At 41.8% G+C, this 15073-nt stretch overlaps 1 protein-coding gene across 3 annotated transcripts in view; it reads left to right on the forward strand.

Annotated features, from left to right (window-relative positions):
* Window positions 1-15073, forward strand: part of LOC115373899 (F-actin-uncapping protein LRRC16A-like) — a 91487-nt gene that overhangs the window by 57866 nt on the left and 18548 nt on the right. The window contains exons 16-23 of one of the 3 annotated variants that reach the window (XM_030072528.1): window positions 1945-2049; window positions 2794-2863; window positions 4783-4794; window positions 5390-5471; window positions 5613-5712; window positions 6961-7015; window positions 12957-13129; window positions 13864-13932. In XM_030072528.1, coding sequence (XP_029928388.1) covers window positions 1945-2049; window positions 2794-2863; window positions 4783-4794; window positions 5390-5471; window positions 5613-5712; window positions 6961-7015; window positions 12957-13129; window positions 13864-13932 — 666 coding nt within the window. Of the gene's footprint in view, window positions 1-1941; window positions 2050-2793; window positions 2864-4782; window positions 4795-5389; window positions 5472-5612; window positions 5713-6960; window positions 7016-12956; window positions 13130-13863; window positions 13933-15073 lie in introns of all 3 variants that reach the window. The other 2 variants (XM_030072529.1, XM_030072530.1) reach the window with 2 other exon arrangements.

A 15073-nucleotide genomic window follows, 5' to 3' on the forward strand; every position in this document is an offset into this window, starting at 1 on the left:
CTAAATAGCTTTCTGACATTGGTTTACAACAGGTTACAAAGCTGCATTATTATGATTTTTTACCGTGCCATAATGTCATGGCAATGTAAAAATGTAATGCTCATTTGGGTTGACATGATGCTTGGCCACCTCCTGCACATCATTGTCCATCAAGCGCTTTTACCTGCAGTGATAACCAGCCACAGTTTGTCATTTGTATGCACAGTATCCTAATACAGTGCCCCACTCATTCAGTCAAACTGTTTTTGTCCCGTCCCTCATCCTCCATTCCTGATGAAGGTAGTACTGCCCATCCCATGTCTCAAAAAAAATCCACATTGCCCACAAAAGCACAGATTAGACTTGTCATAATGGCAGTAATACTGTTCAGCGTGAAGGCCAGTCAGTCTGTTAGCCGATGTGCCATCTACTGGTGACAAAATGCCATGACAGAGAGAAATTACACGTGATTTTTTTTTCTTTTGTGTGTGTGTGTGCATGTGTGTGTGGCCAAGTTGGTGCATGTGTGCCTCATTCATTCAGTGTGTGTGTGTTTATAGTCGCGTGCATGCATGTGTGTTCACTGGGTGTGTAACAGATGGGCGGGGGGGATTTTGGGGGGTAGGTGGGTGCTAGAGTCTGTCCCTGCCATTATTATCTCTTTTTCCAGCCTGTCTCTTGGGAGTTTAGGAGACACTAAAGAGGACCTCATCATGGGAAGAGGAGAGGATGGGATGGGAGGGGCGACAAGCAGAGGAAAAAGCGATGAAGAGGAGGAGGAGGAGGAGGATGGGCAGTGGACATGAGTGTGGTGGCAGAGGGAGGGGGCAGGAATGGAATTTAGGCCATTAGAGAGCGCAGGCGAAGTGAGAGGAGAGGTGTGAGCGGAGAAGGTTTGGACTAGAGAGGAGAGGGGAGGAAAGGAGAGGGGAGGGGAGAGACGAGACGAGACTTTGTAGGAGGGAGCAGTGGGTGAGCAGCAGGACTGGAGAACTGATGGGGAGAGAAGGCGGGAAGCAGCTTTTATCTCTTGGGAATAAAGAGGAGTCGGCGGTGGATTGCTTTATTTAACACATTAGCACAATATGGCCCCCTTCACAGTAACATCTTGAGGCTTCACAGTCGAAGTTATTAACTGGAGCCACTCATGTTCTGTGTCTGTGCATGCACACTTATTTAGACAGGTGAGAAGGCTTTCGTGTGTGAACAGCAGCACTGTCAGTAAATTTGGATTCATGCTAACTTCCCTGGTTTCTGCATAAACCCTGCAATTCAAATATCATGTGGGCATAAATGTGATCTGTCATCACATCAGGTGCCACAGCTTTGGAGCATTCTTCTCTTCTTCTTTACTTGTTTATTGCCAGTGAAACCTTCCGGGAGCATTGTGCAGTTGTGTCACTATGCATCAGCTACAGGTCGTCAAGTCCCATTCTTGTCCATACACACACAGCCTGGCTAATTTGCAGAGTGACTAAACTCAGCTTAGGCTGTCGCTGCCTGTTTTGAACCAGCCAGTTGTTGCTGCTGAGTGTGGCAAAGAAAGCAACTCTTGATGTTTTGAATCAACTTCAAAAACGGTGATATTGGTTCTTGTGGCTGTCAGCCTGGAAGCTATTTGTAGTATTTTGTTCCAACACTGCATGGACATCTCAGCTCTAGGTTGTCTTGCACACTGTGTGAAAATGTCTCTCCAAAATTAATTCTGTATTATGGCTTTGTTTAGGGTTTCCTCAAACTTAAAATGGGTCACAGGCTTTTCACGCAGGCATGACAAAAGTGATGAAAACTTAATGTTTGCCTGATTCCCAGGTGGGGTGAAGCAACTGCATGCATCTTATTTTGTTCTCTAAAAAGAGCTGAGGAAGTCAAGCTCTAAAAAGTTGGAGATATATTTTGCTGGAAGTCTACAGTGTATCCCGTCAGCATCATTATTTTCCTTTCTCACTTTTTTCTGTACAGTAGGAAAGGCAAAGAGGTGCCCCCGTCGTTCAAGCACTTCTTCAGCAGTGCCATGTCTCTCAGCTCCATCAACGTATCAGGAACCAAGCTGCCGCCAGAGGCTCTCAAGTGAGAACTCAAGTCCTTCTCTAACTCCCTGTTTCAGTTTTTAATGTCATTGAGTTGCAGCTCTCTCAGTCTCTCACACTTTGTTGATTGCTCTTCTTGTTCTTCTGCCTCATCTCTATTCCCATTTGCTGTGCCACCAAAAAATTACCACCACTAAAATTTGCATGTAAAAGTAAAATCATTAAATCAGGCTGAATCACATAGTGGAGCTACAGCAGTGAAGAGCATCCCATTCCTCCTAATTGAAAGACTTACCCAGTTCACCCAAATAATTATTATTTGGGTGCAATTTGGGAAATTTAAATGTCAGTGACAAATTTAAATTTCCAGAGACACCTGGACTCACCAAGGAGAGCTGAACCAGCTGCAAAAAGATTTTTTTTTTTTTTTTTTTTGCAAAAAAAGATTTGCAAGATTTTTTTTTCCTTCTCTCCACTCCATAGCCATACTTCATACAGCCAACAAGAAGCTGACATTTAAGCTCAAGGACTGTGCAGTATCCTGATGCCACACTGTAAGACTTCTGGCTATTGAAGTTTTCAAAAGTCTTTACTCTTGCAGTGTGGCTTTAACAGTTATACATGATTGTATTGTGATGCAAACCATCTCTTAAGTTTTCCTCAAAGTTGATTTGATACTGTTACTATGGCACAAAGCAGTCCTATAGTCTGTTAACTCTAGTATATCTTTGTTTTTCCATGAATATTGCTTAATATTATATTATTGTGCTGTCTTCTCATGTAGAGCTCTGCTGCTCGGCCTGGCCAGTAACCCCAATCTGAAGGAAGTCTCTCTAGACCTCAGCTGCTGTGAAGTCAGTTCAACTTTATCTTCACATACTTTTTTTTTTTTTTTTCAAACTGCACACACTCACCTGATGCATAGAAGTGATCACAGCTGAATGAATTTGTACTCACTCCTTGTATCTATAAATTAGAAGTGCCTCTAGGCGCTTCAGTCCACTCCACTGCAACTGTCCTAAATGATGATTGCAGATCAAAGGCTTTGCTGTTTTGCAATGCAGTGAGCTCCTCTCAGATGTGTGCAGGTCAGGTAGATAGCTGGGAACTTCTCCATGTCGTGTTTTTGGTTTAGAAATCATGTGGAGTTCTATCCGTGAATCTAAAATCAAATTTGATCGTGACACTTTCATAAATTAAGCTCTGCATATTCTGTCATTCAGGACAGAGATCACTGGAATGTCGTCTGCCTTTGAAACTGACCATGCCTGGCACTCGGCGCAGTGTGTGTCCTGTAGTTTGGAGGATGGAAGATGGGTTTTCCAAAAAGGCATTAGTAAAAAATAACATATAAAAATATTGAGGGGGAAGCCACTGGATGATGACTATTTTTTGCAGCCTTGAAATACGCCTTGATTTTTGTGTCTGAAAAGCCTGTAAACACTATGAAAGGTATGTATTTGATGGGTTCCCTCTCAAATATTTTACACTCTGGAGTGCTTTTGCCTTTTTCGGAAATACATTATAGCAAAATAAAGTTGTTGTCTTTTTCTACCATAAGTGAGATAAATAGCTGCACCCAAGCAGATTTTAAGAGGGGTAAATGTTGCCCGTTTTGTTAGCACAATTTTGTCCTCCTTTTTGAAAATTTTTCTCTGCATTGCTGCTGTCAGAAGTGACCCACTAGCTGATTCATATTTATCAATTATTGATTGATCAGTCATTTTGATTATTGTCTTAAGTGGCCATGTTTTGTAAACTTATCTAACTCTAGTTTAAACTAAATAAAATGAAATGTAATTAATTCAAATTGCATTGTTAAACCTGTCTTAGGTCATTATTGCATATTACTTGTGGCAGTGTTGTAGTTTCAGTGGCTGTCAGTAACAGTTGCAGGTCCACTGGAATTAGTGCATTTAAGTGGCGACACTGAAGCATTTGAGTGATTAGAGTGAATTAGAAAGATTTGAAAACCACAGGGGAGATCATTAATTGCTTCAGATTCAATAGATGATTTTACGTTTTTTAATTTTATTGTGACTGTTATTATTAGTAGCAGCATTTGTACAAGGGTCCCTGTCACCTAAATTTTGAAGAGTGTGGAATTAATGGTTTGGAGTGAATACGCATCCAGAGTAATCAGGTTTTTAGGACGCTCTCCAAAACCATTTGACGGGCCAGTGACACTCTCAAGAGCTCATATAATGGAATACTTGGCAGACAGTGGGAGCTGAAGGGGAGAGACGAATGGATGGAAAGGGTGGGCTAGGGTGTGTGTGTGTGTGTGTCTGTGTGTGTGTACTGGGGGGGCTGCTTCCCTCTCTAATTGTTTCACCAAGACTCTCAACCCGGCACATGCACACACACACTCACACACACACACCAGTCCTACCTTCATCTCCTGGCCCACTCAAACAGAGAAGGACAGCTTGCTGCAGATTCAATGGGACAGCTAAAGATAACACATGAATACAAATTACACAGGAAATCCAATTCCAGATTTCCATAGAAATCTTCCCAGATTGAAGCTGCGGGGGAAATGATGTGTTCCGTCCTTTTTTGGATGGCCTAATGAGCCGTTTGGCGGAGGCGTCCAAAAACTGTGCTGCGAGCGGGCTAACAGTACACAAAATAAGAACTGTGTATTTTGGTTTGTGAGCATTTCTGTGTCTGTCAATAGAAGTATGATTATTAAACATCTGTGTGTTTTGTTGTGTGTAATTGTTGGCTTTGGCTCTGACATGCGGTTCTCTCCCTTTAATGCCTCTGTAAGCTTGGCCATTGTGTAAGTACTGAGCCACTCACTCTCAGTAATTAACATCCCATTCTTCCCAGTCTTTTAATTGTATGTCTTTTCGGTAGATATATTATTTTTGTGCTGATTTTTTTTTTCCATTCACATGTCACATGAACCTTGTGGTTATATTTTCACTTTAAGCGTTTCAACCCTTGTTGTTGTTTGAACAGATGTGACATTTGCAGAATCTTTTTAATGATCATTGCATAAGCACTATATTTCTGTCGGTAGTTCTATCTCTGCTTTGAAAATGAATGCATGGTTGTTTCACGTCTTTCTACATATGTTTAAGTCTGAAACTGTCATCTTAATTGTCTTCATCAGTACACCCATAGATTTGCAGATGTGGAAAAGCTGCATGGTTACATTCATATAATCACACACTGGTTGGCTTTTTTAGAAGACCTCCTCTGTTTTTGCAGCAGTGTTTCCAGCTGCAGTACAGAGAGCAGATTAAAAAATTGCATTTTGCAATTCTTACATACATTTCAATTGTTTTCTAGGCTGTACTTTAGATTATGTTTGATGTACTGTGTGCGTTTATGTGGCTGTGTGTCTTTAGTTTCCTCTTGTGTCTCCATAGTTGCGGTCAGGAGGTTCTCAGATCCTAGAAGGCTGTATTGCTGAGATCCCTAACATCTCCAACCTGGATATCTCCGATAACGGTGAGAAAGCAGGCATATCAATCAATATGTGCATTCAACCTTTTACACCGCAGGAGAAAATAGGCTGCTGTTAAAGTGGATATTGCCTGGGCCAAATAAATGTCACATTGCTGAAATTGTTTCTCTTCCTTTTCCCCCCAGGCCTGGACTCAGACCTGTCCACTCTGCTGGTTTGGTTGGCGAAAAACCGTTCTATCAGACACTTGTCACTGGGCAAGAACTTCAACAACATCAAGTCCAAGTAAGACAATATACTCTAGAGGAGGGGGTTGCAGCTCAGCACAGTGTGGGGAACGACCTGTTCGAGAGAGCTTGGTGTTTAGGGCTGGGTGTGATTCAGGTTGTAGGGCAGTTGTTGTCAAATCCAGCCCAATTTTATTAGGAATGATTTGGGATCGACCCCAAATACGTGCATTCAGCCTGTGGGTTCTAAAGATGTTATGAATGCACCTGTCAGCTTATTTTCAGAAACCACACATCCTGATGCAGGAGTCAGGCCTGTCTCACTCACAAGGCTGCTCTTGCTTCGCTGGTTGTGCTCTAAATAGCAGTAGCCCAGGACAGGTGAAGCTGAAACCAATTCCCCTCTTTTATAAATTGAAATGCGGCTTTTGCCATATCTTCATGCCAGCATGGGGACATTTTCTACCAATCACAACACTGGATAATAGTGTCAAAGCCAGTTAAAGTTGATTAAAATTTCCTGCCAATCAGGACTGCATTCTATAATTACATTTCTGGAATTACAGACTTCAACCATCTCTCCTCAGTGAACTGCCTCCTTGGCAGAGGTCTGGACTGCACTCAGACTATTTAACCCATCTAGTTATTATTATGGATTTCCCTTTTTTTTCTTTTCTTTTGTTTTTGTTCTTCTTGTTTTTCTTGTCTGTTTACACTGATATAGGCCAATAACAATATAATATTCATTTTGTAAGAAAGTGGAAATATAATAATCAAAGGCTAATCAGGCCTAAATAAATTAAAATGTTGTTATTAGGAAGTCGGGCGCCCACAGTGTCTGCTGATAAAAATTCTGGCCCTCAGACAAATGCAGTTGATGACCCCTGTTGACCCCCTGGCTTGGCTTGGGAGAGACCAGTGAGCATCAGATGCCTGTCACTTGGCCAAACCACTGACATTAAATCTGAGCAACAGCCCACAGGACTTTGGCTCAAACTGCCGCTTGATATTCCACTTGTAATCATTAAGGCAGCCTTTGCGTTTTACTTTGCTGCAGCACCAGAGCACTGTTTCTTCACTCCTGAGAACTGTTGTTCTTTGGTGCGAATGCAGCAGAAGTGCAGGGTGTTAAAATGACTGCTGCAGGATGTACAAGATTTTTAAGTCAAGATGGAGGTACGCCTGTACTCAGAAACCACCCTCACCCCGCAGTGCAATATCAAAACATTGTTCTTTCTATGTGAGGTTCACTTTCTCAGATTATTTTCTCTAATTTTTCTTGTTTTCATTCCTCTACTTCTCTCAGAAACCTCGCTCCAGTGTTGGACAACTTGGTCCACATGATTCAGGAGGAGGAGTCGGTGAGTCGGTCATGTTTTCTTTTTGCTTACTTTTTTTTTCTTAACAATATTTGGAGGAGTTAGCAGGAGGCGCCTGTTAAAGAGAAGCATGTCCATCAGTGGGATGTCCCATGTTCAGTTCCTGAACAAAATGACTGAGCTGTTCTGTCGCTGACCCTGACCTCTGACCTCCCTGGAAGAGTGCAAAGAGAATGTCACTACAGGGATCGATAAAGTATCACATTAAACTGAAACCAACTGATTCATGAGATCTGTCTGTATTGATTATTCATGCCGCAGTGCTATCTCAGTCAGACAACTGCAGGAAAGTAGATTAAGACTTAGTTCTAAACTGGATGTTGTTAAACTAATTTAACATAAACATCCTTAACTACTCCTTGCATACAGTATTTGAGAGGAATATAACCACCTGTAAGTACCTGATGGAGAATACTGTTTTTTTTTTTTCATTGCATCTCTCATTGATTAGTTGTTTCCTCAAAGAACAACACCAAAGCATTGAACCTGAACCAGAAATTCCACCTTAATGTTGTCAATTGATTGTCACCTGTACTTCCTTTCTTAAGTTGTTCAAGTATATGCATCATATGTCCATCGAATGTTCTTGGGAGGCATGTCTAACAGAACTCCGAATGATGAAAATATCACATTTTTAATTCTACCATGAAATATTATTTTTTAAAGAAGCTACCTGGCAATACAGTCGGCACAAATGCCCATAGCTACAATTTTACTCTGAGAGAGTGTTTTCAGGCTGGCACTATGTGTTTATTATGTTGTGAGGAAAAGGGCAATCTGTGTCTCTGTTGAACACCGAGATGTGTTTTTAAATGCCATGTTTAAGTAAAAGAGAGATTGTTCATAAATCATAATAATCTGGACATGAGAGGCATCTTGATATCTTGGTGTGAGGCTATAGACAGTTGGTGATGAAAGGATCATGCACTCTTTTTTTGTACGCAAACAATATCAGATTGCATGGAAAAAGAAACTCCAGTAGCTTATGCTTCCACTGTGACTAAAAAAATCACCCGGAGTGGGCAGCTCTTGCTGTATTTCCATCTGCCTAACTTTATCTCTCTATGTCCCTACTTGCATCTAGTAGGGAGTTTATTAAATAAAGGGGGTGCTAAACAGGTAACCTCTCATTTTGCTCTACTCTTCCCTTAATTACTGCAATGAAATAAAGAGATCCCTCGTGCAATTCCTCCTGCTCCTGGCTCTCTCTTGCTCTTCCAGTCTCTCAATCCATCTCACTCGTTCAGTGTCTCTCTTTCCATCATGGGAGCTGTAACAGCTTCTGCCCCCATGTCTGCCCTTCTCTGTCTCCCACAGCGCTAGATTGATGGCCCTATTGAGCTGCTCTGTGCTAGATTGGTCTCTCGGTGTTTGTCTGTGAGCGTGTGTGTGTGAGTGTGTGTGGGTGTCTAAAGGGCCATGATGGGCTATGAGCTGGTTATCTGCCAGTGCAGGTGGATGCTGAAATACAGAGAAAGTAGAGTGGGAGGGAGAAACTCACAATGAGGAGACAAAGAAGAACAGGATGGAGAGATGGATACAGAGGGAAAAGAGGGGAAACGGGGAGGTATGGAGAGAAAATGGAGGATAAAATGTGTTTGTTGGATGCACTGGCCAGCTGGGCTCAGTGTATGGGCTTCACAATGTTCATAAAGGAAGATGGAGGACTGGAGTATGATTATTTGTTCAGGTTTATGTCCATAAGGGCAGTTCAGCACAGACAGAGCCGATACATCATCACCATTGAATTTAAAAAACAGCCTGCACACTGAGAAGTAATGGATAGATTTAAAAACATAAATATGCTAATTATAAAAGTTAAAAGTATCAAAGTGCACCATAAAATAATTAATAAAGACACTGTGTTGTCCACTGATTTTAATGCCTTAGACTGGGAGGCCTGTGGGGTAACATCTGAGAGGTGTAGTGTGTGTGTGTGTGTGTGTGTGTGTGTGTGTGTGTGTGTGTGTGTGTGTGTGTGTGTGCGCACATTCATTCATGTTATCTTTCTTTTCCCATCTCACTGTATGTGTGTTTGTGTGCAAGAAAGAGACAAGTGTGTAACTGGTCTCTTGTGTTGCAGACAACCGCAGCTGACACAAACGCAAGATAAGTGAAGGCTTGGACAGATAACAAATTTGAAATTTTCTTCACCAGCAGATCCTTCCTTCCCTCTGTGGCCGAACTTAACCAGGACGACATGCTGACACACAGACACACACACACACCCATACCCCCTCCCCACACACACACACACAGAGAGACAGAGAGAGAGAGAGACAGAGAGAGAGAGAGAGAGAGAGAGAGAGAGAGAGAGAGAGAAAGAGAGAGAGAGAGAGAGAGAAACATCTCCAGGTTATAGATGTGCCCTGTTGTGTTGATTTGTCAAGGTGCACTGGCCCATGTAGCGAGCTCCTGGCTGCAGAAAGACAGACATACACACACACACACACACTGTATTGTGTGTGTGTGTGTGTTTTAGAGTTGAGAATACACAACAGCTCCCATCTCGCTTATCTCATCGTACCTATAGTTATAATATAGCCATCTAATTCCTGTGTATTACACTATAACTTTTAATCTCGGTTACACTTTTGTACAGACAATAAAATAACTCAAATCAAGGACATAAAAAATATGCAGTGCAAATGACAAAAGATGTGCTTGCTGAAGTTTTAATAGTAATATTGAGACCTCACTAGTGGGATGTTTCAGGTAGAAGCTGAATGGAGGTTTATGGTTTAGTAATGGCACATAAATCAGAAGAGGTGAAATTAGCTCCCTGCACTTTGCACGGAATAATAATAAACAGCAATAATAAGAATTTCATGGTTTTCATAACACAGACAAATCTCAAAGCACTGTTTCGGTAATTCAGTATTATACTGCTGATCACAGATTGCTGAGTAAATGAGATTCATCTGAATATTGAACAGTATTATCCATCATTTTATGGAGGGACACTAAATAGGTTCATTTTTTTCTGGTCACACTCAAGATCACACTCATTTGCACGTCATGAATTGCAGTTTCTCTCTTTCTGAGCATTAGTAAACGAGAGATTGTTTAACATCATTAGTAATGATTTTCATAATTTCCATGATTAGCAACGACTGAGACCCAGAGCCGCTGCTGAGGTGAGTTAGTCAAGTCATTTCAACCACAGGAATCTCATGACTTTTGCAGGAAAAAAACATACAGAGGTCTCTCCTTTTACGGCATGGATAACCTGCAGCTTTTTGTCGTCTTTTAGCTATCAGAATGTGCAAGGAGCAATCTGGCACCCCCGCTGAATGAGAAAGTCATTTCCACTGTACATCATTTAAAATAGTCCACAGAGATAGATAGAGATTAAAAAAAAAAAAGTCCGCAGTGGCCGCCGCAGTGCTAATGAAAACTGCATGCAGGACAAATACAGTCTTCGTCCATGGCCACAACTGCATGAGCTCATATCTGGGAAAATTTACATGTTTAATGCCTGCACACCCCATCGGAGCATGTGTAGGCACTAAATATGATTCTCTTGTCTGCATCCTCAGAGATGCAAAGAAGTAATTTGCAGCCTTTATTATCATGTTGATATTACTGCTTCACACAGTAACCACATCATCAACACACAGCCCCTCCCGAAGAACATTATCCCATAATCATCCTCTCTCTGTTAAGCCCCACCTCTTAAAAATACACATTATTAAACAGGGAAATACTTATTACCACCATGCACACATCATTCATAAATCAGCTGCCCCTCCTCTTTATTTTATTACACACACACACACACACACACACACACAAACCCATCTCTCTCACAAAACACATTCCCCGTTGTGCGTGGGAACGAAATGCCAGGATTATTTCTGTCGCTTTCAAGAAAAAGGACAAACACACTCCTTTCATACCACCATACACACACACATGCACTTTGTTATCTCACACACACACACACACACACAAACAGGGGGTTTGATCCGCTGGCTCCTCTGCCTTCTGCCTCTGACCAGTCCGATGTCGAGCTGCTTGCTGTGTGAGCTGAGCTGATAATCTCTGAACTCTTCCTGTTTTCAGTTCACAGCCACACACTGCAGCTGTAAAACACATCACACTTATTCCTTTGCTGTGTGTACGTTTGCGCCTCTGTTTGTGTTTATGTGCATGCCGCTGGCGTGTGTGTATACATGCGTGTGTACATTTATAAGTATGACCATTGCTGCTGATGTGCTGAATTATCCACTGAGCTTAGTTAATCTGTCCAGCAGGCAGAGGCTCTGAAATCATATTAAGATTCTGCCCCATTATTTTTATTTTATTTTATATTTATTTTTTTATTTATCTCTTATTTAGCCTTATAGGCCTCATTGAGATACCAGATCTTTTTCTTGCAGGGAGGACAGCAGCACAATTAGTTGCAGCTGCTGCCTTCTCATTGTTACAATACAGAAAGTATTTTTGGGTTTTGTCTTAAGTGATGTTCATTTTGCAGGGAGCAAATGTTCTGTAATTTCACACAGAATTTCTCTATTTTCCCCCACGAGAGAGAGACTAAGTATTCAGGCAAGTCATGAAGTCGCTCATCCCCCTCTGTTACATCATTTTTCTGCATTTGTGGGGCAATATCTCCAGCGGACGGATTAACAATGCAGCCACATCTCCATAAGCATGGGAAAAAAAGGGCTTTCAATACATAATTTTAGGCTTTTCAGCAGTGAGGCTTTAATACGGGATGACCTGATGTAACTGTATCCCTGTTCTGGTGTCCCAAAAAAAAAAAAAAAAAGTGCCTGCGTGTGTGTGTGTGTGTGTGTGTGTGTGTGTGTGTGTGTGTGTGTGTGTGTGTGTGTGTGTGTGTGTGTGTCCATCCTAATTGGTTGAGTAGGCAGACAGTAAAAGGGCTGGCTTAGTGCAGGCAGATCACAGGGATCAGAAATCTCCAGCTGTGTAAATGGCATACATAATACAGCAGCTCCACACTCTGCTGAGCAGAGGGGCGCTGTCAGAGATTTGTAAATCCCCAAATAACTCTCACATCATAAAGAAATCCACTTGATCCGATGCTAAATGTTTCATTTCGGCTGTTGCAAGTCTCCAAATAAATAAATGAATGAATCGATTGTTACATAACATTTATACTGATGATAAATGTTTAATAGTGGTTCACTCTTTATAGAGACATCATTAACAGAAATGTACAGTTTTGTGATTGAAAATCTGTTTGCAAAAAGCTAAAGGAAGATTCCTCACAAACTTTTCGGGGTTGGGGGGTGTGGATATAGCAAACTCCTCAGATCTTTAAATATTCCAACAAAAAATAGTCTTAGTAAAGCTCTTGTTGACAAACTGTTCCTTCTGGCTTTGAATGTGATATAGTCTTATTAAGTTTGATGTATGTTTGATGGATTTGAGGAAGTTTCAGAGACCTTTCTTGAAGGTGTCAAAGTTTCTTTAATAACTGATGACGGCTGTTCTCTTTGGGAGACATTGAGGATCACATATGAGCACAAGGCCTCATATATTTTGAAGGTGTTTAATACAAATCACAAATATTCACCTAAAAGCGACGTAACCAAGCGAATTGAAAAGACCAGGAAGCCAAGCATCTAGGGACAGTGAATAAAGATGAGGGTGTTTTTGACAGGAAAAAAGGCTTGGCGCTGTCAAAAAGAATATTAATGTCCTCAGTGACAGACACTATAATAGCACTTGTTAGAGCTGGCAGACGGCTATGGTAGCTTCTTTTGAATGCTCATTAGTAAGTGGACAGTGGCCTGCAGGTGGCAGATAAACCTCAGACTGTCCAGCTCTCAAATAAAACTGTCAAAGGCACAGCAGACATCACAGTCTATCATACTGGGATTCTCCTACTCCTTCTCCTCATAATGTGAATCTTCTCCTCACACCTTCCCCTCCTCCCTCCCTCGCTCCCCAGCCCCTCACCTCTCTGTCTCTGGCAGACTCCAGACTAAAGAGCGATCTGACGATTGTTCTAAACGCCCTCGGCAGCAACTCCTCTCTCACCAGGCTTGACATCAGCGGCAACGCCATGGGGGACATGGGAGCCAAGATGCTGGCCAAGGCACTGCAGATCAACTCCAAACTCAGGTGTGTTTTGTTATGCATGTGAGGGGTCACAAACGGCTCCAGTAATTTTTGCACCACAAAAAATAGTGCACACATCATGCGACATCATCCTTTGACTTTGTCCTGGTCTGTTTGAAGCCGGGGAAGAGGGATTTCTGGGTATAAGAAGTTTTGTTTATGAAGCCAGATTTTGCACAATAGAAAGATTAGAGCAGGCAGATTCAGGGTGAAGTGATAAAGACCACCCACACATAGCCTGAAGCCACTGTCATGACAGCAAACACAATGCCCACTGACATGCACTGAAAGTCATACAGTGACACTGTGACAAAAACAATCACTACATGGGAAGATATGAGAAGAAATTAAATTATTACATTCTGTTGGAAATAAATTAAAAAAAAGCAGTATCAGTGTTGGCTGGGATTATTTTTACTGGCAGTATTTGACTAATCATGAAATTGGCACTTGTGAGATCTGTTTTTTTTTTTTCTTGAAGTGTATCACTTCACTTTTATTCCAGTTGGCTTAAGAAAAGTCTGTCTGAAAAGCTCAAACTGTTTTGCACCTGCATTTGGCCACAAAATTATATTATAGAAGTAACAGCCATTGTGGTTGGAAAGGTATCAGATATGGCTATGGCTACCATATTGGTGCATTGAGGTGGATGGTTGTCACTATATAGAAAGCACGTGGTTGCAGATCAGCTTTGAAGTGAAGTCACTCCTTGCCTAACTTGGTGTGTTTGTCTGCAGGACAGTGATCTGGGACAAGAACAACACCAGCCCTCAGGGTCTGCAGGATGTAGCAGCTGCTCTGGAGAAGTAAGTAGCACCATCAGAGCTTGTTTGCAAGTGCATGTATTGCATATTGTGTGGTCATGTTTACGGTAGGGTTTTGTTTGCATACATGCACGGAGGAACATTTACAATGCATGGGTTCAGCCGTGAGGTCCACTAAATCTTACATGCCTTCATTTTAATATACCTATACATAGTGCATTTGCCCTGGTGTGTTACACAGGGATGGGTGCTTGGTTGGCTATGGAGGCACGGATGACAGTTTGCTTTGTACTGAGCAGGAAACCTCGAGGTATGGCGAGACAGGAAGGGAAGGAGGGGCAGAGACAGCTGAGGGGAGAGTCAGACAGGGTAGCTTAGACACAGAGAACCCAACAACAAAGACGGAACAAAGCAAGGTAAAGGAGCAAAGAAGCTGCTCAGAAACAGAGAGGAGGGAAGGACAGAGCAGAGAGAGAAAGACCGAGAGGTGAAGAGGGAACCGAAGTGATTTTTGCCTACTGTATTGTGTGTCTGTGGGTTTGAGTGCCTGTTTGTTCAATTTCTCTGTGGGTGTGAGAAATGAGATGTGCATCTCAACAAATTTCCGTCTGGGACACAGCTGTGCCCCTGGTGTATATCTCCCTCTCTCCACTTTCATTCCTCCTTCTGTTTATCCTGTTCTCCCAGCCACATATCTCCTTATTTCCTCTCTTTACTGGCTGCATTCTCTGATATTCTCAATATTGTATTATTGAAATGGCCTTTTTCTCAATTTGTTTTCTTCTTGTTGCTGTTTCTCTTATCCAGCAATGCAGTGGCGTATGTTTGTGTGCATGCATTTGCTTTCCCTTCAATACATCTGCCATGCTTCCGTCGTCTCTGTCAGAAAAGTCTCCGTAATGTTTTGCATTACAAGCTCCAAAGGTTCCTCCTCAGATCTTAAATACTGCAAAACAACTTGCGTCTCCATCTCTCTCATACATAAACAGACATTTTCAAGTGAACAGACAAACTCTACTCCCCAGCCCTCAGGATCTACAGAATATAGCAGCAACACATTTCAAGTGAATCTATGCACTTGAAATGTCTATTTTTTCAAAGTCAATGTGATTTTTTTTTTTTTTTTTTTTCCATCCACCAGCCATAATAAAATGTGTAATGAATTTGATCATTTGGTGATCAC

Source organism: Myripristis murdjan, chromosome 16 (assembly GCF_902150065.1).
Source record: "Myripristis murdjan chromosome 16, fMyrMur1.1, whole genome shotgun sequence".
NCBI lineage: Eukaryota > Metazoa > Chordata > Actinopteri > Holocentriformes > Holocentridae > Myripristis > Myripristis murdjan.